Genomic DNA, 23,048 nt, shown 5'->3' with positions numbered 1-23,048 from the left:
CCTCCACCTCCCAGGTTCAAGGGATTCTCCTGCCTCACTGTCTCACCCTCCTGAGTAGCTGGGATTATGGGTACATGCCACGACACCAAGCTAATTTTTTTTTTTTTTTTTTTTTTTAGTGGAGACAGGGTTTCACCATGTTGGCTAGGCTGGTCTTGAACTCCTGACCTCAGGTGATCCGCCTGCCTCAGTCTCCCAAAGTGCTGAGATTACAGGCCTGAACCACTGCATCCAGCATTTTTTTTTTTTTAAACAATAAAGGGATACATTGGAGTTAACAGGTCTGAGAACCATTTGAAGCCCTATGTCAAGGCTCCCATTGTTTGTGCTATTTCAGAATTAAATTTTGCGAATTATAGAAAATGAGATGGAGGTCTTTTAGTCTCACCTAGTCAAGAACCCTCTTTATAACCCTCTTTATAACACCCAAGGCAAAAGTGTGTCTGGCTATTCCTGAATCACCTCCCGCACCCACCCTGAGCCCTTGCTGCTTTCACTACCTGGCCCAAGATAGCATTGAGGCGTTCTGATTCACAGTCCACCACCACCAGCCGCTCCTTTTTCTTCTCCAGGTCCTGAAAGAGCATCCGGTATCCCTCCTCTGTGGTTGTCAAAATGTTGACTGCTGTCACCTGCCAGTTCTTCTCAGCAGCTGTGTCCAGGACTTTCTGCAGGACGGATAAGCCTAAAGTTCAGATGAGTAGAAGAGAAATGACAGACAATCAGGATTTGTGGGCACCACCCACTCCCATCAGGCACCTACCTCCCCTGGCTACCCCCAAACCCACTCTTCTGCCAAACTCAGTTCTAGTTTTCTCTGGCTGCAAAACTCTGAACTCTGTGAGATCAGACACTGTGTTTCTGAACATAGATGGTAGAACTAGTGATTAAAAAACAATCTGAGGCTCAAATCCAACATATGGCTAAATGGCCTTGTGCAGGCTCATTAGCCTCTTCAAATTTTAGCTTCTTCAAAGGTAAAGTGTGGTGTAAATAATGCTCACCTCATAATGTCATTATGAGGATTAAGTGAGAATGTTTGATACATAGCAGAGCCTGACACCTGCAAGGGTTTTATAAATATTAGCTGTTAGTTTTATTCAGCACTCAGTAACTGCTTATTAAATGTGCCAACCTAGCATCTAAATGGTCACCTAATGACTGCTGATCAAATTTGTGAATGTTTAATATAGTATCTTTAATACCTAATACTTTGTCTCTCACACAGTAGGTGTTTAATATGTGTCCTGGCAGGCCAGGCCCAGTGGCTCACGCCTGTAATCCCAGCACTTTGGGAGGTCGAGGTGGGTGGATCACCTGAGGTCAGGAGTTTGAGACCAGCCTGGCAAACATGATGAAACCCCATCTCTACTAAAAAAAATTATGAAAATTAGCCAGGCATGGTGGCAGGTACCTGTAATCCCAGCTACCTGGTAGGCTGAGGCAGGAGAATTGCTTGAACCTGGGAGGCAGATGTTGCAGTGAGCCCACATCGTGCCATTGCACTCCAGCCTGGGTGACAAGAGTGAAACTGTCTCAACTAACTAACTAACTAACTAACTAACTAAATAAATAAAATGTGTCCTGAATTAAACTACTCTCTTCTGATCTATAGCTAAATGAGTAGAGAGGCCATTACTCAATGCTGCTTTGTTTCTTCTTGGAGAATTAGATGGTGTATTAGTTTCATATTGCTGCTGTAACAAGTTATCACACACTTACTGGCTTAAAACAACACAAATGTACTATCTTACAGTTCTTGAGGTAAGATGCATGAGATAGGTGTCCCAGGCTAAAATCAAGGTGTCAGCAGGGCTATGTTGGTGTCTAAAGGTTCTAGGGAAGAATCCACTCTCTTGCCTTTCCAACTTCTAGAGGCTACCTGCATTTCTTGGCATATGGCCCCTTCCATCTTCAAGGCCAGTAATGGTGGTCGTCTTTCTCACATTGCACCACTCTGACACTGACTCTTCTGACTCCAACTTCCACATTTAAGGACCTTGTGATTACATTGTGTCCCCCCAACATAATCCAGGATAATTACCCTATTAAAGGTCAATAGTTTAGCAACCTTAATCCCAACTGCAGCCTTCATTTTCCTTTGCCATGTAACATAGACATATTTGCAGGTTCTAGTGATTGCAACATGAACATCTTGGGGGGGGGGTGTCATTATTAATTATTCACAGATATTATTTTGATCTTACATGGATTAATTTTTTGTATGTATGTCATTTCTGACTTTCAGTAACACAGTTAACCTCTTCCACAGTGACCAATATGGTATCTGGCCTCAAGAATCATCTGCAGATTGGTTCTGCTATGCCTTCCTATCTTTGTTTCCTTTTCAGTGCAAGTTGTTTGGTGAGTTTGAGACTAACATTTACTGAAAATGTACTGTGTGTCTGGCACTGTTCTACTGGTTTTAATCCACTTAATCTTTCAAGGTAGATACTATTATTATCCCTATTTTATAGTGTGGAAATTGAGGCTTAGAGAGATTTAGTCATTAGTCCAAGGTCACACAGCTGACAAATGGCAGGGCTCTGAGCTCTGAGTTCTGAGGTAGGTGGAGCTCTTTTGAGAGTGTGGGTGCTTCTGCTGACCCCAGAGATGATCTCCCACAAGCAAAGGTACATTTTTCTGGCTTTATTACTTCCGGGCCTCCAGCTACATTATGCTGCAAAGCTGTCCTGAAATAGACTTCCAGGTGACCCCTGCAATAGTCGCAGTCTGAGAAGGGAAGTCATCAAAGTGGGGACAGTGAAGAGAAAATCAAAGAAAATAGGGTGTTCCTGGTTTCTTCTGTTGGCTCCTTCTCATCTGAACGACGCCTGCCTAACTGCCTGAAAAATCACTTTCACAAACCTCTCTCCAACTCAAAAGTTTTCTAAGACTCCCTGCAGGCAACCACATCAGTACTGTACTCCTCTGTCTCACCTTTCAGGTCTTGCATGACCCATTTATTTGTTTACACCAGTAGTGAATAAATTATTACAAGACTATATAGTATACAATGAGAAGGTAGGACAGTACAAGACAGACATCACGGGAGTTGGAGAGAGTGCTCCCATCCAGAGAATTGGGGAATAGGGACATCCTGCAAAAGAGGAGAAGGATTTACAGATGTAAATTGGAGAAGGGAAGTGCATTCCAGAAAACTGGAATAACATGAGTAAAGACATAGAGAAGAAAGAGTATAGAAAACATTTGGAAAATGTGATGTTAAATTCAAAGGAGGAAGAATTAGAAAGCCCAGAGAAGGATGAAGATTATGGTGAGGATGATGATGATGATGATAACATCTAAAACAGAGAAAGAATTTTGAGTTTTTACTATGTTGCAGGCACTGAACACTTCATAGTCATCTCATTTGGTTTCACAAAACCTTTATAAGATAGATATTGTTTTTATCCTCATTATAGACATGAGAAAATGAAGGCATAGAGAATTTTATCCCCATTATATAAATGCTGAAATTGAGGCAGAGAGAGTTTGTCCAAAGTCAAACAGCTGGAGAGGACAGAACCTAGGTTTCAGATCCAGATCTGCCTGACTCCAAAGTCTGAGGTCCTTTTGCATTGAGTTTGGACTCAGGAGCCATGAAAGCTTAGTGAGCTGTAGAGTGACATGGTGCATTAAGAGAATTATTCTCAGAATGCGTTTCCAAACTGAATTAGAGGTCAGCTACTGATAAATCAGTCAGATTTCTCAGAAATAAAGCATTTTGGATAATTTTCCCATATTTTTCAGGGAAGCAGTGAGGCATCATTCTCCTTTCTGCTGGTAATTTTCTCTCCATCCCTCAAAAGTCTCCCTCCCCTAACCCTTGGCTTACCCCGGTCGGCATCATAAATGTAGACAAATTTCTGCCACTTGTAATGGTCAATGATGCTGATGAGGGCATCCTGCAGTTCAGGGCGCAGCTGAAGGACAAACTGATTGGATGTATCAACGGGAAAGCTCGGCGTAATGAAGCAGACGTGGAGGGCCCCACAAAAGGAGGTCAGCATGTTGACAGTCCTACGTTCATAAAACCCAAAGATGGCATAGACTCCTTTGGAGAACTGGGAACAGACTACAAGAGAAGAGAAGGATTAATGAATAGAAGACTGCAAAAAGTGGTCAGACGACTCCAAAATGAATCCATCCACTAGTTCATCCATCCAACCCATCAATTATCCACCCAGCTGTCATCTATCCATCTACCCATCCAACAAACCAATCCATCCATTCATCCTTTCGACACACCAGTCTATCCAACTGTCCATCCATCCTACCCATCTAACTACCCCACTCACACATTCACCTGTTCGATGCCTCATTCATCTGCATAAATCCAATTTTATTAGATATCTATTAGAAGCCAGAAGTTGTCATGGTTATTAATTACAGTAGCCATGTATATAAGACACTTTCATCTATTACCTTACTTGGTCTCTACAATGACCCTATTGAGGCTAGAAAGGGATGACTGGGTCATTTTTTTAAAGGGGAGAAACCAAGGCTCAGAAATTTAATGAACATATTCAAGGTAGCACAGCTAGGACATATGACTTGGGCAGATATTCTTGACTCTTAATCTAACGATCTTTCCCTCACATTGTCTATCAATTAAAGGCAAAGCATAAAAAGGTGCTACAGGAAGAATCCAGCTATTGCTGCTGATACACGTTTAAGAAAACAAGTGTGGATTTTCCCAGTCTAGCCCTCAACTCTCAGTGTTCATTTGTCTGCTAATGTTCACTTTGTGCTTGTACATCTTGCTAGCTGATTTTCAGACCCCCCAGTGTATCAGCCATAGTAATAGCTTAGCTGTGAGAACATACCCACAGGACCGATTCTGTAGGATCCCAATGCAGTTGCCAATCCTGGTTTGTGGTTGATTATACTTCTAATTAAAATACAATGCTAATAAGACCAAGGTCATGGGATTAAACTCCAAGTCAGTCAGCTCCTAAACTTTGTTTTACTATATGATATAGGATGAGAGTTCATAATCTTTGCCCCAGTGAGACCAACCCCAAGGCCATCTTCAATGCCTAAAAATTGCCCTTCCAAGGTGGATGGTGAGGAAAGTCATTCATCCTTGTCATGAAAACAGTATTTTAGAGTGCTTTGTGGTCCTTTTACATATATTAGGCTATTTAGTCCTCATCACATCCTTGTGACTTAGGTATTATTATTTTTTTCTTTTAAGATAAAAAAGTTAATGCTTTTAGATCCTTTACTCTTTTTACCATATCACCTGTTTCCAGAACCCCACATTGCCACTGTGTATGGGATCTCAAATTACAGTATGCGACCACTGCCCAGAAGGTTTCATGAAACTATAGCCCCACAAGATGCTCCTTAAAAAATAAGTCTTCTTTGGTCAAATACATTTGGGAAATGGTGCATACTTTGTCCCTGTTTTAGAGTTTCATACTTCACATTAGCTGCATAAAAGATTGTGAGGAATTCTACCCATTTTTATCCCAGATTTTGTCAAATCTATTTGCCTCCAAGACCTTTTTTGGTGAATACTTTTGAAATGTTATTGAAAATCTTTTGGCCCATGCTGCAATAAAGAATGCAATTAACCAGTGGTACCTAATTGTCTACTGTGAGTCTCCGTTTTCTGTTAGTCCCTAGAGAAAATGGGCTTTAAAGGTCATAATCTCTTAAAGATTGCAGCTGAACCATATAACCCATCTGTCCTACTCCCACTGAAAACCAGCATACCATCTGCAGGAAACCTGGCAGGTGATCATTAACATCTGCTTGCATACTTCTAGTTACTGAGATTCTGGTTTCACACAATTCTTGCTCTTGACCCACTCTATAGCCCTCCTGGTATCTGAAGGTGGTGTTCATGGCCTTGAGCTTTAGGACATTTGGTTTTCAGTGACAAAATCACTTCTCTACCCAGAAGCCAGAGAGATCTTATTTAAACAACAAAGACAAAACAAACAAAACACATTGTTCTTTCTCCTTGTGCATATCCACTCAAAGTTTTCCCATTGCACACAGGAAAAGTCTCAACATCTGACCATCACACAGAGCATGAATAGCCTGCTCCTCTGACTTCACCTAACTTACACCCGTCTTCTCCTTGCTGTCTGCTGTAGCCACACTGGCTTTCACTCTCTTCCTCTGGGCTCCAAGCTCATTCTGCATGGGAGACTCTGCACCAGCTGTTCCCCTCCTTCCTGCAATGCTCTTCCCTTACCTCTTTGCAAACATCACTCCTTTGTAGCAGTTGTGCCTCAGCCCAAATCTCACCTCTCTGTATAGATCTTGCTTCATCACCTCTTCTAAATAGTGACTCTTCATCAGTCTGTATCACATCACTCTGTCTTATTTCCCATTCTTTAATTAATCTAAAATAATTTTCTTTGTTTATTTGTATATACGTGTGGCTGTTTTAGTCAATGTGAATTCCCTGAAAATTAGGACATGCTTCTTTGTGCCCAAAAGCCAGCAGAGTGTCTGGGACATGGTAGATGCTTAATAAATATTTGATAAATAAATGAATGATGAGTGCTTGATGAGGGCATATGACCTGCAGCAGGGGCTGAGGAGGAGCTGAACCCAACCAGAGATGTGACTGTTGGGTCACCCTGAACCAGTTGCTCCCCTGGCTGGGTTGCTGTCTTCTAAGGTAGCCATTTATCCTCTGCCACTCACATTATTTTCTCCTCCACCCTAATGAGGACACTCTATGTATCCACAGCCCACAATAGGCACTGTCTTTAAATGTCTATTATAATAACTAGAATAAAGATTTCCATAAATATGATTTCTCTACCAGGAAGCATACATCACATATTATTCTCCCAAAGTTAAATGTAGATTTGTCAAAATGCACAATCCATCATCCAGGGTGAAGTGTATATGGGGATCACATAAACCTCATTAAAATATTATAATATACTCTCTACAGTATTTTTAGGATCTCTTCTCTCCCCTTGCTGCAATAAAATATTATCCTACAGGATATAAATCTTATGATCCAGATCTATTCCCTCATGTCACCTACTTGGTTTCACACATTTAGTTGGGCCTCTGGGGCCCTCATGGATGGTGTTTCTTGCTAGGACTTTAGAAGTGAAGTAGGAAAGGGTGAGATGGGGGTGGACGAAATGGGAGCAGGCAGACACAACAAATCCTTAGACACACAGGAGGCCAGGACATTTTCCCCTTCAAATTATCTCCTCATTTTCCCCTTCTGCAAACATCTCTTACCTTAAATAGAGTGCTTTTGCCTCTAAGGCTAAGAGGGTGCATTTACCCACTACTCCCTAAAAGAGCATGGCTTGGAGGTAGCCTGGCCTGGATTTACTTGAGTGAACCCTGGCTCCCAGAGTTGCTCAGTGCCTGACTGTCAGACCATTTCTACACTTCAGCCAAACCTAAGCAACAGCAGAGAGAGAGGAAGAAAAAGAAAGAGAGAGAGACAGAAACAGACAGACAGACCCTATAGGCCCAAGGCCTGTGGGAGAAGGCAGTCATTGGTTAAATGTTGATAAATATAATTAGTAGTTGTGAGGTATTATATCTACTTTGAATCTGTCACAACCAATATTCAATCAGAAGAGATAACATGGTTCTGTAGACAAAGTACTAGGCTAGCTGTCAGAAGACCTGGACGATTCTCTTTTTGGTTTTATCATTACAGAGTACTTGTATGACTTTAAGTAAATCCCACGCTCTCCTAGGCCTCAGCTTTCCCATCTGTGACATGATTGTTTGATCTCTATAATGTTTAATGCCCTTTCAGACTCTGACATTCTAGAGTCTAGTCTAATTGATTGGAAAATGTTTACTGATTCGACAATATTTTAGTTATTTAGTCAAATTCTAGCAACCCCCAGTGCACTTTTTCAAATCCAGTAGGCAGGTAAGTCTCTGAGTTCTTGGATTCCCTTGTAACAAAATCCTGGGATCCTGCACTAACTGTCCCCCTCCTGCCTGCAGCCTGCTTTTCTTACCTCTTTGCAAAGATCACTACTCTGCAGGAGTTGTGCCTCAGCCCATATCTCACTTTCCTGAACAGATTTACCTTTGTGACTTCTGAATAGATGCATTTGGAGTCTTAAGTGTTAAGACACAACTTTTAACCTGCTATGTGAATAAGTTACCCAGTAGAGAGATGAAAGGAGGCAGACTAGAAAGGGAGCCAGAGATGGAGACTACATTGTCAGATATGACAAGTAGGAGAGAAGAGATGGGGCATTTTTCAGAATCAGAACTCTGTGTGTACTGGGTTAATGCACAGACTTCCATCATGTTGCTGGGATGAAACGCAGTATTTGCCATTTAGAAAGCACTTGAATATGGTGTTCTCTTTCTTCCTCTTCTTCTTTGTTTTTTTTTTTTTTTTTTCTGAAACAGGGTCTGGCTCTGTCACCTGGGCTGGAGTGCAGTGGTGCCATCATGGCTCACTGCAGCTCCAAACTGTAGAGTTGGGATCTCATTATGTTGCGCAAGCTGGTCTTGAACTGCTGGTCTCAAGCGATCCTCCCACCTCAGCCTCTTAAAGTGCTGGGATTACAGGTGTGAGCCACTGTGACTGGCCTGTAATGCTTTCTGATAGTAATAATTAAGAGCTGATACTTCAACACCTGCCAAGTGCCAGACACTGTGCCAAGGACATTTCCCTACATTAACTCCTTTCATTCCCTGAGGTGGGTTTCAAATTGGAGAAGTGAGGTCTAGAAACAGCACAAGGCAAGTTGAGAGATGACCTCTACCAGTCTGATGACAGAGCTTGAGTCCTTAATGTCTGTGATATGTCATGGATGTTTGAAATAGTCTTGGGACATGGGTCAGCTTCAGTTTCTGGAAAATCCTCTCATGTAGCACACTGTCTTCCCCTGATGCCAGATAAAGAGGCATTACTACATTAGAATCTATTGAAATATAAGCAAATAAAATTGAGTGGTATGTTTGATGTATTCCTGTCTCATCCCTGGGAAGTCTATACACATACACACCTATTCTTTGGTCCATCTATCCATCCACCCACCATTCGACACCCAGTATCTGGCACTTGTGAAGACACTATGTTAGGCAATGGAGATACAGTGGTAAACAAGCCCATCCCCAACCACTTTGGGATTGTCACTTTGACAATGGGAGAGACTGACAACTATGTAGGCAATAGCAATTCAGTCTACATGTTATGTTAAGGATGAGTTCAGCAGGCAGGGACACCTAACCCCAGCCTTTGGGGACCTCAAAGAAAGCTTCCAAGAGGAAGTGCCAGCTTTGACACTGAAAGATAAGGAGGAATCAGCCAGGAGAGGGGTTTTGGTACAGTTACATGTGCATAAAGAGTACTGTATATGGGTAGAAGGAACAGCAACAGCAAAGGCCTGGCAGAGATAGAGAGAGCATTCAGGTAGCCCTGCCAGAGTGTCAGATTCTGAGGGCCCTGCCTCCAAGAAACTCTGTAGCAGAGCGTGTCCAACAATCAGAGTGAGTAAAAAACGAGGCCAGGAATTCCCTCTTGGGGAAGCAGGAGGGCAGGAACCAGTGAGAGCAGGAAAACCCACACACTGCACGGCGCGGGCTGTCCAATTCTATCCTCACCTCACTCAAACCTCTTTGATAATCACTCCTGGTTAGGGCACCATCCACTTAGTATCAATAAATCTCCCAGCCCTGGGCACTGGCCCTGACAGCTCTCTCCCAGGGAGGGAACTCCTGGCATTAACAACTCCTTTTTTATTGTCACTTCATTTAAGGCCTCTCACACCGACATTTCTCCTTGGCTCCTGTCCCTGGGAATGTGGCAGCATCATTGTAAATAGCAGATAATGAGGTGACAGGACAGCTTCATTTTAGGGGAGGGAGATCAAAAGTATGTGTGAATGGGGGGACTTTCAGGCACTCATTCCCCTCCTGGAATAATTCTATCCTTATTGGTGGGAATCACATTCTTCATCATCTTACTCTAATGTTGTGACATCAAAGGATGTGCTTTATTTCCATCACTCAGAGGACAATAAGAGTGCCTGTCCATCCCTTTTTATATTCTCTTGTATCGTAGATATAATGCTGACATGCAAAGAATTACCATAATAGATATAAATCATCCCAAAGCCCTTAAACAATATCACATTTACTTAGGATTCTGAGACACATCCAGGGTGTCTGTCATTTACTAGATACAATGTTATCATTTATTTAGTAAATTCAACAGATATTTATTGGCACCAGAAACTAATATTGCCAGAAAATTGGGGTACCACAATTACACAAGACAGACATGTTTTCTACCTTCACAGAGCTTAAGCAAGTGTTCAGTGAGTTTTACATTAAGGAAAATAAAGGGTGATTTGAGAGAGTAATAAAGGGATCAGCCACAGGATAAATGATCATAACTGCTATTATAGTCAGTGTTAACTGGGTCCTTTAGCAGAGGCCGGGCACAGTGTTAAGCACCTTGTTCCTGTGTCTAGATAGAGGGACCACTTTATCCAAAGCACCAAGATAAAAGAGAAGGGCACAACAGAGAAACTCCGGAAACACCAGTATGACTGGGGTCGGGGTATGGCACAGAGTTGGAGATGGGTGGGGACTAGGTTGCCAAGGGCCTTGCCCGGGCTGGAGAAGTTAGGTCATTGTGTCATGTGTCAATGTAGCATTTCACTTTGGTTTTGGATTCATTTGAGACTCACAAGAACTTTCTTCATCCAGGCCCTGATGCCCAGTTGGAAGATGGCTGCAAAAGGAGATGTGGAAGAAAAGCCATCCTCCCAGGTCATATTTGTGTATTTATTATTAAGCGTGGGTCTTAATTACTAGGCATTGAAAGCCAATGAGATGTGGTACTGCATACGAGGCTAAGAATTAGAACAAGGCTGGGCTCACTGGTCCTGGAATTTAGACTCACCCTGTGGGCTGACATATGTAACCAAGGGCAGGGGGCCAGGGCAAACAGACTGATCAACTGGAGCTTCCCTTATAAAAATCTTCAGGTGCCTGACATGATTGTGGAGAAGTAAGTGCAAAGAAGCACGTCTGTGAACAAGCCCCTTCTCCTCTCTGGGCTGCATTTTTCCTCTCTGGATAACAGAGTTTAAACTAAATCAGTGTTTCTCAAACTTTTTTTGTTTTGGTGAAGTACCTGTAATAGAACTTTTGTACTCACTGGGGATGTGAGGTCCTACAGATTGAAATTTTCTGTTTCTTCTCTCCATCTTTCTTCTGCCCAATCATTCACCCATCCAACAAGTTTCCTGAATGTGTAGTGTATGCTAGGCAGCAAGCTGGTGCTAGGGGTATACATCACTGGATAAAAAGATAAGTCCCTGCTCTCTTGGAGCTTAGGCTCTAGAGAGGGAGAGAGATGACATGTGAATAAACAAGGCCATTTTGGATGCTGCGAATATTACAAAGAAAATAAAACGGGATGATGTGAGAGTGACTGGCAGGACTATTTTAGACAGGATGGTCAGGGAGACCTCTCTGTGTCACTAGCATTGGAGCTGAGAAATGAACCCTAAGAAGGAGCCAGCCAGGCTAAAGGCTAAAGAAGCAGTCTCAGGCAGAAGGAATGGAACAGAGGCTCTGAATGAGGCTCAGGAACAAGACTGAAGAGCTTGAGAAACAGAAGGCCCATGTGGACACAGTATAGGGGGAAAGGAGGAAAGCAGTAGAGATGCAGGTGAGGAGAAAGAGATCACATAGCTCTCTGAGTAAAACTGAGCTCTTCTAAGGTATCTGGCACTTCATGTGTGGCATGGGTGCCTGGAGGGCTCTAGCATCACTTTGGCCTAAGAGGGTCAGTCCTAGCTGGTCTCACAAGACCTTTCCTCTCTAACATCCCATAGCTCAAGTCCAGTCCATGGATGAGAGACAATGGAGGGGAAGGTTGTTGTGACTCAGTGGGATAAGCTAGAAAATGGGAACAGGAACATCTGACTTAAGTGTAATGGCACGACAGACATGGGATGCTCAGTGAGTTCACTGAGTTCCAGCACAGACGTGGCTGTTTTTCAGTTGTTTCTCGGCCGTAGGCTCTGGGCCTACACTCATGCCCCTGCTCCAGCCTGCACAGGCCTCCTGCCTCCTGCTTTCTTTCTTTAAGGATCTTTGCAGATCCTTTCCATTCTTTAAAAGTTAAGCTCAAACGCCATCTCCTTCATAAAGACCCTTACACCTCCCTACTCCTAGCTATAAACTGAAAGTCTCCACCCATCTTTTAAATGTACATAAAAATGTGTGCATCTTATCAATTTTTTATCTAACACCCATGCTTTATTAGTTTAGGTTCTGTAATTTGTAAGAACAGAATTTTGGAAGGATATGAGGAAGCCCCAGGTGAAAAAGTGCCTCATATAAGACAGAAATTGCAGCAGCTCTAGAAATCTAGATGTCAGCATTTCATGGACAGTCTCTTTAGAGTCTCACCATTGCTCCAGCCATTTGTCATAACTGTTTGTACAGTTCAAGATTAGCCTTGCTTAGGCATGGGCCGCCCCTGGGTCAAGGAAAGCAGAACAACTATCCACGTTACTAAGCTACCAGCCAGAGGAAAATTAAGGTGCTATGAACAGAGAGGAGATGCATGCTGGGCGTATCAAACCAACAGATGTCTACTAAATGTCTGATTGCAGTATTTCATAAATTAGAGCCCAAAATCATGTTAGGAGCTCCATAAATGTCCACAAATGTGTTAGGAACTACATACATCTAAACACTGAGTATTAAATAAGGATCTATGTCTAACTCAGTCCTTGTCTTTCCTCTACGGGCTAGACACTGTGGAATAGAGTGGTAAATAAGACAGATGATGCCTTTGCCCTCATAAAGCTTATATTATTATTCATATCCCTTTGAAGGGTTCCCATAATGACTACACAATATTTTTGGACATGAATGAATATGAGAATAAATGAATGAATGCAAGTCATTTACCTATTTTAATCTCTGGATACTAAGTTGACCCATCTTTCTTTCATGACATGTCTTGCACTGAATGAATTGATTATTTTATTTTATATTATCAAGTAACTTTTTGTGTATTTATGCCTTTTCACCTGAAATTGAGATGTAAGCTCCCTTGAAGGAAGAGGCTCTCCAAATCCTCATTTTTCTGCTAATATAATGAACAATAACTCATAAAGAGCTAGGTAGGGAATAACCAAAATTGCATGATGCTGTTACTTGTTTCATATTCCTCTAAATTAGGTTGCCCATCTAGCATCCACAGGTCTGGAAGATACGTAATACTCCCCTGTGCTTCAGTCCACTGAACTTGATCACTCCCTGTTAGCTTAGGCCAACCGAGAATGAGAGCTGTGCTCTTGGGCTGCCACTCAAACCCCACCAGCCTTAATGTATTCCACCTACAACACCCAGTCTCCTCAGCCATTTCTCCCCAGGAAAGAAGATTTACATCCCATTACAGAACTCAACCCTGAAGATGTTGAATGGGTTCAAAATGAGAGCATTTTCACCCCATATGGCAAACTCCTTAGCATCACTGTGTACCCACGTGTTATTATGAGAAGAGGATCTTTCAGGGATGGTCCATAGAGTGACTCAACGTGTATGCTGTTCTCCTTGACCTATCACTTCACCTAAGAACAGTCATAGAGTCATGGATTGTTAGTACAGAAAGGTACCTGGTCTTGAAGGACTATTGGCCTAGAAAAAAGCCTAGACAGCTGTCTAAACAACTCCATTTTAAAGTGTATTTAATTTACATGTGCCTGGAATATGCAAAACCTGGTGTCCAGAGCATTATTAATGATAAGTAGAACCTCCTACCTCACATGATGTTTGCATAGTAGTCACTCCCAACTGTCTATTTGTTCTGAGAAGCTAGTACTACTTAGAAAAGTACCATTCTTCTTCTTATTTATTATTGTATTTATATCACCTATTGAGTGTTTACTATGTTCCAAATTCTATTCTTGGCACTTCACATGCATTTTATCACTTACTCTTCACAATAACCCTTTAATTTCTTTTTCCTATTTCATGCATGAGGAAGCTGAAGTTCAGGGAGATTAATTAATCTTCTCCGAGTCATTCATGTGGTGAGTGGCAGAGCTGGGATATAAATAATGTTCTGTCCTACTCCATGGCCTGTGCCATAAACCATGCTACTCCATCCCCTGAGAGTCCATCAACACAAACCAGAGCTTTCATTCTTTGGATAATAATAACAGCCAACACTGGGCACTCACTATGTGCCAAATACTAAGCTAAGTGCCTTACATGAATTACTCGTTTAATGCTAATTTGATAGCACAGGGTGGGGATACAAGGTTTATTTTTATTTCATAGAGAGAAAAGTGAAGCTAATTAACTTGCACAAGGTCATATAGCCATTAAGTAGAAGATTCAGAATCCAAACACAGGCATTCCAACTTCAGAGTCCTCACTTTGCTCCTCTATGCCAGGTATAGGCAAAATTTTTCTGCAAAAAGCCAAATAGTAAATATCTTAGGTTTTGCGGGCCATGTGGTCTCTGCTGCACTACTCAGTGCTACTTTTATAGCATGAAGGCAGCCAAAGACAATATGTAAACAAATGAGTGTTGCTGTGTTTCAATAAAACTTTATTTAGAAAATCTGGCCTTGGGCTGGCTTTGGCCTGTGGGCTGTAGTTTGTAAACTCCTACCCTACACTATTCTGCTGCTAGATAGCAAGGATGAAATGCTGACAATTTGGGAGAGGTAATAATAACTTAAGAGTGTATTATACAATTTTCAATCTCTTACATTCATTTTCTGTTGTGAATACTCAATAAGGTAGGCAGGGCAGGAAGGATGACCTTTAAACCCATGAACAGATGAGGAGCCAAGGGTCATGCAAGGATGGACACACGTCTGAGCCCACGTATTCCTTTTCCACTTGTGGTTCTTTCATGGTGACTCTGGGTGCTCTTAAGAAGAGTAAGGGAAAGGAACCCTGACAGGACCAAAGTCGATTGTTGAGGTCCCAGTTTGACTGAAGACCACTGCTTGCTGATTTCTGTACAAGAGTCAATGGGACTGTGAAGCTCACAGATAGACTGCAACTAACATGTTGGCATAAGGACAGAGGTTCTGAGTTCCAGACTTCCTCTTCTTAGCACCGGCCAGCTTTGGACTAGAAGAGGCTATGACACTGCTCCATGGCTAAAAGCCACTCTGATGAGATGGCAGAGGAGACCCCAGTCTTGAGAGGGCAGGGGTTCTCAGAGGTTCATTCAAAAAGTGAATATGTACCAAGGGACTCACAACATTGTGGATGGACCCTTTGAGGCCAAGGCTCTACCACGTGTGGGGACTCAGCCAGGAATGCTGGGCCAGGGGCTCAGTCTGGAACTGAGGTGAGGAGCTCTGTTTGAAATAAGGGATCTGAGACTTGGGGTCTGAGCCTTGGGTCAACAAGTCTCATTCTTGGGTTAGGTTCAGGGGCCACAGTAAAGGCTACAGTCCAAGGCTGGAGTGAGTGTTCACTCAGCCTCATCTGGGGCTAGGAGGTGGGATTCACTAAAGAGCCCTGGTAGGGAGTACATCTACCTAGCTCTGACTTTGTGCAGCCTTTGGGAACTAGCACATGAACCAGCCAAAGCAGAACAAACAAAAGCAAAGCCATTAGCCAAAGAGAAGTGGGTTGTGGGAGAGATTAGCTTTACAGCTTCCCTTCCTGGCCCAGTCATCTCTGCAATCCCCATAGTCACAAAGTACCTTCTGCTGGTTCACGAATGAACCACTACCGCAAGGAACACCAGGTAAAGCATCCGTTAAATGAAGGCAGACTCTTCCTTTGGCTGTCTTAATTTCTGTTCCTTGGGTGAGTGGCAGAAAAAAAATCTTTTGTTTCTTATTTGCCATTCTTTTCCTATGAAAGTCATACGTGCAAATGGGTTTTCCTAGGCCAACCAGCAAACGTACACTGTAATGCATACCCATGAACTTGATCAGCATCTGTCAATCAAGACAAAGCTTTACTGAAAGCTACAGAGAACAGCCCGAGGGTGCCCTAAATCAGCAAAATTCATCTTCTAGCTAGGATTTATCCACTGAGGAAGTGAAAGGACAAAAATGAAGGATAAAATAAAGCTATGGAAGATAAGAGGTTCTGCATCTTTAAAACCAAGTGGCAACATCAGAAACTAAGTCCCACTTCATCTATATCTGAATTCATTCCTGACCCCTGCCCTCAACTGATTTCTGGAGCTGTGAGCACTAATTAAGTTGAGGGGTAGACACAGAAGAAAAGCTGAATAATTTTTATTTCTGTTTTTGTAATCTATGGTCTCAGCAAAGCATGCTGCGAAAACGACATTTGAAACAAATGCTCGGCCAATAGAGTCTTGCAATGCACGTATACTTGCCTTTCCTTTTCCGCAGGGGTGTGAGATCAATCAAGAGTCTGCCAATAAGGGCACTTTGAACTCTGAGGCTCTGAGTTCTGGCCCTGCCTATCTCTCCCACCACATCTGCTTCCAGGCCATGCCACCTCTGCCTGGGCTTCATGCTGGTCTTTCTCTTACCTTTCAGGACAGTCCCGACTTTCTTGCCTTGAGGTTTTGCACAAGCTGTTATCTCCTAGCAAGCTCTTCCAACCCTCTTTAAGTGGCTGACCCCTTCGCATTCTTCAGATCTCAGCTTAAAATGTTCTCTCTTCATAGAGGCCTTCTCTAAAATACTCATCCTACTCTTTTTTTTTCTTTCTTTTTTTTTTTTTTTTGAGATGGAGTCTCACTCTGTTGCCCAGACTGGAGTGCAGTGGCGCGATCTCAGCTCACTGCAAGCTCCACCTCCCGGGTTCACGCCATTCTCCTGCCTCAGCCTCCCGAGTAGCTGGGACTACAGGTGCCTGCCATCACGACTGGCTAATTTTTTTTGTATTTTTAGTAGAGACGGGGTTTCACCGTGTTAGCCAGGATGGTCTCGATGTCCTGACCTTGTGATCCACCCGCCTCAGCCTCCCAAAGTGCTGGGATTAAAGGAGTGAGCCACCGTGCCCGGTCCCTACTCTTTATTCTCTATTGCGGTACCTTGTCTCTTTCCATCATACCTTATCTCTATCTTTAATTATTTTGTTTAACTTTTGGTTTATTTGTTTAATTTCATCTCCCTGATTAGGGCTAGAATCATGTTTATTTACTTATCACTATTGTCCTAGCATCTACCACAGTGCCTGGCACATGGGAGGCACTGAAACATGTCTGCTGAATGGAATAAATGCATAAATGACCAAGTAAGCTGCAGGTTCTTTATATGACTAAATGACCAAGTTAGCTGCAGGTTCTTTATATGAACTTAGTCATTTCTCCTCTTTGGGAGTTATTTCCTCATAAGTAAAATAAGTGAGATTTAATTAGCTCTAACACTCTTTCACCTCTCTAACTTACACATTTTCTTCTTTACTATTTTCCAGAAGGAGGAATGGAGGCATGACAACCAAGAGCACATGCTGCCCAGCCCAGGGACCAAAACTCAGGCCTCCTGGACAATTTCAACCACTGAGACTTTAGCAAAAGCTCAGCTGCCTTCTCTGCCAAGATGCTCCTCACTACCAAGTATTTAGTTCCCTTCGCACCAACGTTTGAATCGCTTTTCAAAGTTTCTCAAAACATGGCAGGAAACAACTCCTGCTAAGTAACAGAATTCCAGAAGACATTTGGAGAAAAAAAGGCATTTCTCACTATCCTGGAGTGTTCTCTTTGTATATCCCTGCTAAAATTAAGAGTTCCAGGAAAAAGGCTGAGATTCAAATTAATTCTGGAGGAAACAGTAAGCAAGGAAGAAGGGAGTATAAGGCACAGGAACATGTATACTATGAAACTGGGGGAAGCATTTGAGGAAAGAATGAAAATGAAGCAAATGTACTAGTTTTCCTGCTTTTGCATAACTCACTCACAGACAGATCCATGAGCAGGAGCCTCCCTGCCCCTGATTCACTCTCCACCCTCATTCCTAACAGTTTGCCAATCACCTGAGGCCCCACCCACATAGTTGCATATGAACCATTTCCTTCCAGGCCTGCATACTTTTGCATATCCTTCTCAAAAATGCCCCTCCATACCTGGAAAACTTCTACACATCCTTCAAGACCCCAGCCAGATGTTGACTCCAGTGGAAAGCTTTTCACTCCTTCCAGAAAAAATTCATTACTTCCTCCTCTAAGGTTCTAATGTACTTTCTGTCTTAGCATGTATCTTGATATTCTATAATTTCACATTTTCATATCTGTCTTCTTCATCAGTCTGTGAACTTCTGTAGGACAGGGCTGGGTCTAATCTATTTCAAAAGTCTCAGGGCCTGTCCCTGACCCTGACATAGTAGATGTTCAATAACGGTTTATTGAACATGTACTGGTCTGCTCACCTGTGACATGAGGACCATAGTATCTGCCTTATGCGCCGTGAGGATCAAATGAAGGAATAAGCTTACCAAAGTCCTAGATACATGTAAGCCATCTATTTATTTAAACTGCATAACCCAAATATGAGGTGGGCTGCACAGGATATTATTATTGTCCTTTTCTAGATGAGCTTCCAAGAGTTAAGCTGCTTGCTCTGAGTAACACAGCCAATAAATATCAAACTAGAAAAAGAAATCCCAGCTGCCTGACTTTTGGTAGGATTTTCTCCCCCATCAGATCACCTATGCCTTTCAAAAATTAGCTGTAAGTTTGGTCATGCAGATTGACTAAAGAAAATATGGATGCACGTGCCTCTAAAGATGTCACAAATGTATTTACAATGCCCACTTTACATCTCCATTCTCACCCTGGCCTAGGGCTCTGCCACTGCTCACCTGTCACTGTAGACTTATTGCACTTTATCACTTGCCTTTGTCACTTTAATTCATCCCTGCCTCCACCTTGCCCACTTTCCCTTTTTCCGTTCTCATCCATCCTTCATCTAGCAGCCAGGAAGCTCTTTTGAAAATGGAAATCACATCCTGTCAAAACAGATCCCCTCAAGCCCCTCATGCTTTCTCATCATGCTTTGAATAAAGTCTCAACTCCTTTGCATGACCTTTGAGAATCTGCACTGTCTAAGCGCTGTTGACCTGAAAAACCTTATCATTTCCCTTTCCCTCATCTGCTGCTTCTGCAACATACCACACCTCCCCCGATGCGGTTCTCACTGCCCAAAACTCTTCTCCCCTACTTTTGCTTGGCTGGCTTCTTGTTATCTTGAAAGGACCACCTTAAGCAGGTCATCCTGCTGTTCTCGGTCACAACATTTAGTTTGTATCCTTCACAGAACTTTACTCAAAGTCTTAATTACAGTTGAAGCCCTCTTAACTGATGCAACGTGGATGGCAATTAGATTATTTAAAAAATATACCAAAAAAACTTAAAACACTGTGAAGCACATGTATTGATCAATATTTTGATATCAGGAACTTGAAGGCACTTATAAAATAAATATAAGTTCAGATTTTCTTCCATGCTTTTCCCCAACCTTAGAGTCGTCTCTCTGATACCTAATATTACAATGATTTTAGTGATTCATCCGATAGCCTTTCAAAAGTATTTAGTTTCAGAAAAAAGACTTTCTTTTGCACTCATATTTCACTAGTTCACATCATTTTAATTAAATTGTCCAAGTATAATAAAAACACAGAAATATAATCAGGTTTGAAAACAAACAGAATTGATTCTTGATTCTGGTATGCCACCAGCAAAGTTGATATGAGCAGAAATATATGAGTTGATCAGAGAAGAGGCTACTGGCCAGGAGCTTTTGACTCACCAGGGGCATGAGTGGGAGTCTTTAGAGAGAGTGTGGAGAATGTGGTGAATCCAAAGAGATGGTTGAAGGGACAACACTGTATCTAATCATTTATTAGCTCATTGATTATCTAGATGTTCCCCTTTTAGGACAAATTTTTGAGGGCACAGCCTCTTTCTCATTTCTCAGCATATCTATCTAGTGCACAACACAGTCTTTGCCATTGAGAGGTACAATCAATGTCAAGTAAAAGAGTAAACAAGAGAGTGGACTATTTCTCTCCTTAAATGAAGAGCTTTTGTTTCCTCATCTGTAAGAGAACAGACATGGACTATGCAAACAGTTATTTCCAGATCCAAATGACGTTACCATTAACAGGACTTGTTTCTCTATCTCAAGTTCTGATTTCCTCCATAGGTTCTGCACACACTCAGAACACTGCATTATAGACTTCCCTTGCACTTCCACACATACACCAAGCAACCACCACCACCACAGCCATGCTGCTACATAGCCTACAACTGGGGCCACCTGTTGGTTTTAGGATGATTACTTCTCCTCCACCCCCTATTGTCTCCTTCAAGACAGCTAAGGAGATAAGGCCAGATGGTGCTAAAGCCATAAAATCTCTGCTGGATTTGCTTCTTTAAGGGTGCTGTGCAGGTCTAGAGCTGCTTTGAGCATGGGAGGGACGGGACTTCACTCTGAAGATCTGAGGTGGGAAGCTTGGACCTGCCTTGTTCAAAGCATTGGGCAAAAATTCCTTTTTATTTCCTATTGTTTTGGGGTGGCCTCTTCTGATCCCCATAGTGCTGAGATCCAGACAGCCAAGAATAGGTGAGGGCCACAGGGAAAGTAGCTTTCTTGGGTCCTCCAGCTCATAGAAGCCCATAGCATAGCAACAGCCACGCAGTAAGAAACATTGGGCTTTTTCTCTTCAATATATTCCTTTGCTTATCTCCCTCACATATCTAAGAAAAGAAAGGGGATCATTGAGGATCTGGAGAACCTGGCACAGCCACAGTGGCAACAAATGATGATGATGATGATGATGATGATGATGATCATTATTATTTCTAACATTAATTACTAATAGGTGCTTGCATATACTGAGCACTTTAATGCTAGAAAATAGACTACACATTTTACTTTCATCAATTCTTTTAATCTCTGTAACAGCTTAAGAGGGTGTACTTTATTATTATTGCCATTTAACAAAAGAGGGACTAAAACATAGGTAGGCAGGGGTCACAGAACTGATAATAGTGGAGCTACAATTCAAACCCCTGTATGTCTGATTCCACGAGTCCTTATCACTTTGCTAAACTACCTTGCAACATGTCTATTATAATACCAAAACATTCACTGAATAAGTAAATTTATCGATTCAACATAGTGTATGTGGTATAGTATGGGGAAAACAACAGTCAAGACCCTTGCCTCTAAGAGGGTCATTCCAATGCGATGAAAGACACACTTATGAGCCACTAATAAAAATTGTATGAGAAAATGAAATAAATTCTGCAGTAGAAGAACAGCATGTTCTGCACATTCAGAGGGAAGGGCAATCCCTTAAAGAGGGAGAAGAGGGCAGATTTCCAAGATGAGGATCCTGAAGGGCAAGCATGTTTTTAAAAGTCCAAGGCAGAAATGCCTACTACATAGTGCAAATGCATAAATGCGTGTGTGCATGTGTTCCCAAGTGTGTGTACACGGAGCCCAAGTACCGCTTCCAAATCCTCTTCAACCTAGTCACCACTGCACAGCTAGAGTTGTCCTGTAAGATTGAAAGTATTTATAATCCTTGGTTTCAGGGGAGCAGGAGAAGGAAACCCTGAAAGTTTCCCAGTTTTTGTTAACTCTCTACAATGTCGCTCATCACAGACGTTTCCCACCTGCCTTCTTCTCACTTTCTTCAATGCTGAGACAGTTTAAAGTGTTCCCAATCTTCTCACTTCACTGGCTGTCAACTGGGCTGCAAGCTGTGAAGGCCCCGGAGTCAGCAGAGGGTGCTGTGAAAAGCATGCTGAGGATGCCTTGTGGAAGCACGAGCTGCATGTTTCAGCTTTACCCAAAGCAGGGAGGAAGGGGGAGGGAAGAGGAAATGAGGAGGAGGAAAGGCATTTTTGCCCTCCTCACAGCCTAAGTCTGCGGAGGAAAAGCAGAAAGGGCATGCAAACCATCCAGGGCACTGGCCTGTGAGTCAGCACACTTGAGGACTAGTACACAGGCCCACCCCTGCCTGTCTCTCTGTATAAACTTGACAATTTTCTTCCTGTCTCTGGGCTGGAGGTTCTCATTGGTAAAACAAAAGATTTGGCTGCAGATGCCTGCAGTTCCCATATTCTATGATGATTCTCAGCAGCATAGTGGTGACTAGGAGAGGAACAAAGCTGGTCTGTAGACACGACAGAATTCTAACTGAGAGGCTGACTATGGTAACTGTCCTTCTGCACTCACTACTGGATCTGAACACACAACAAAGAGTGGACCATCCAAGGTAGGACTTTAGAACAGGAAGAGGAAATTATAAAAAGGAATCAATAATTTGCTCTATTGTATAGACAAAAAACCCACAAACAAATCAAAAACAAAAAAGCAAGACGATGATCCAAGAATAGGCAAAGATGCTCATATACAAGGATCTGAAGAGAGGACAAATGCAGATGAAGTTGTAGGTGCATTTCGTTAACTTTTAAAATTGCCTAACAGTGGCCAATTAGCCTCAGATGCTACCCAGAAGACTGAGATAATGTTCACTGAAATAGTCATAGCACAGACAATAAAAACTATCATTTATTGAACATGTACTTAAACACTTGCATTACTAAACATGTTGTAATGTAATTGTTCCCAATCACAATGCCATGAAGAAGGTACTAGAATCTCCATTTACAGAGGAAAACATGAAAGTTCAAGGGCACACAGAAATGACAGACACAGAAATCAAAGCCAGGTCAGTCTGAACTTCAGCTCCATGCTTGTAGCCGTCCTGCCTTCGGAAAAGCAAGCACAGGCAAATAGACTTTCCTCTTTACACCAACTCCCCTGTGATGAGCAGAATCTCATCACTGCTCTATCTCTCATTCCAATCCTTCAAGGTCCCACTTAAACACCACCTCTTCTGTGAGAGTCCCAGTCAGAATTAATCCATCCTTCGCTGGGCTCTCATAGTTCTTGGCTTGTATTGCTGTTAGCACACTTAACACTTCCTACCTCGTGTTAGAATTAACTATGTCTGATCCTCCCTTCACACTACACCTAAAGTAAGTTGCTTAGACGTTTGTTATGGCACTCAGCATCTTGCATTAATGCTAGCCTGCCTGGGTTTGCCTCCCATCTTATCCAGTGAGTCCTTCCTGTG

The 23,048-nt window shown here is 42.4% G+C and overlaps 1 protein-coding gene across 6 annotated transcripts in view; it reads right to left on the bottom strand.

The window, feature by feature from the left end:
* GRIA1 (glutamate ionotropic receptor AMPA type subunit 1) overlaps positions 1-23,048 on the bottom strand; it is a 327,090-nt gene that overhangs the window by 160,513 nt on the left and 143,529 nt on the right. For all 6 annotated transcript variants that reach the window (XM_003828976.4, XM_003828975.5, XM_014345120.4 and 3 more), the window contains exons 3-4: positions 3,839-4,078; positions 501-685 (exon numbers count right to left, since the gene is read on the bottom strand). In XM_003828976.4, coding sequence (XP_003829024.1) covers positions 501-685; positions 3,839-4,078 — 425 coding nt within the window. The remainder of the gene's footprint in view (positions 1-500; positions 686-3,838; positions 4,079-23,048) is intronic.

The sequence above is a fragment of the Pan paniscus genome, chromosome 4 (assembly GCF_029289425.2).
Source record: "Pan paniscus chromosome 4, NHGRI_mPanPan1-v2.0_pri, whole genome shotgun sequence".
In the NCBI taxonomy this organism is placed as follows: Eukaryota; Metazoa; Chordata; class Mammalia; order Primates; family Hominidae; genus Pan; species Pan paniscus.
This window is presented reverse-complemented; position numbering and strand designations above follow the sequence as displayed.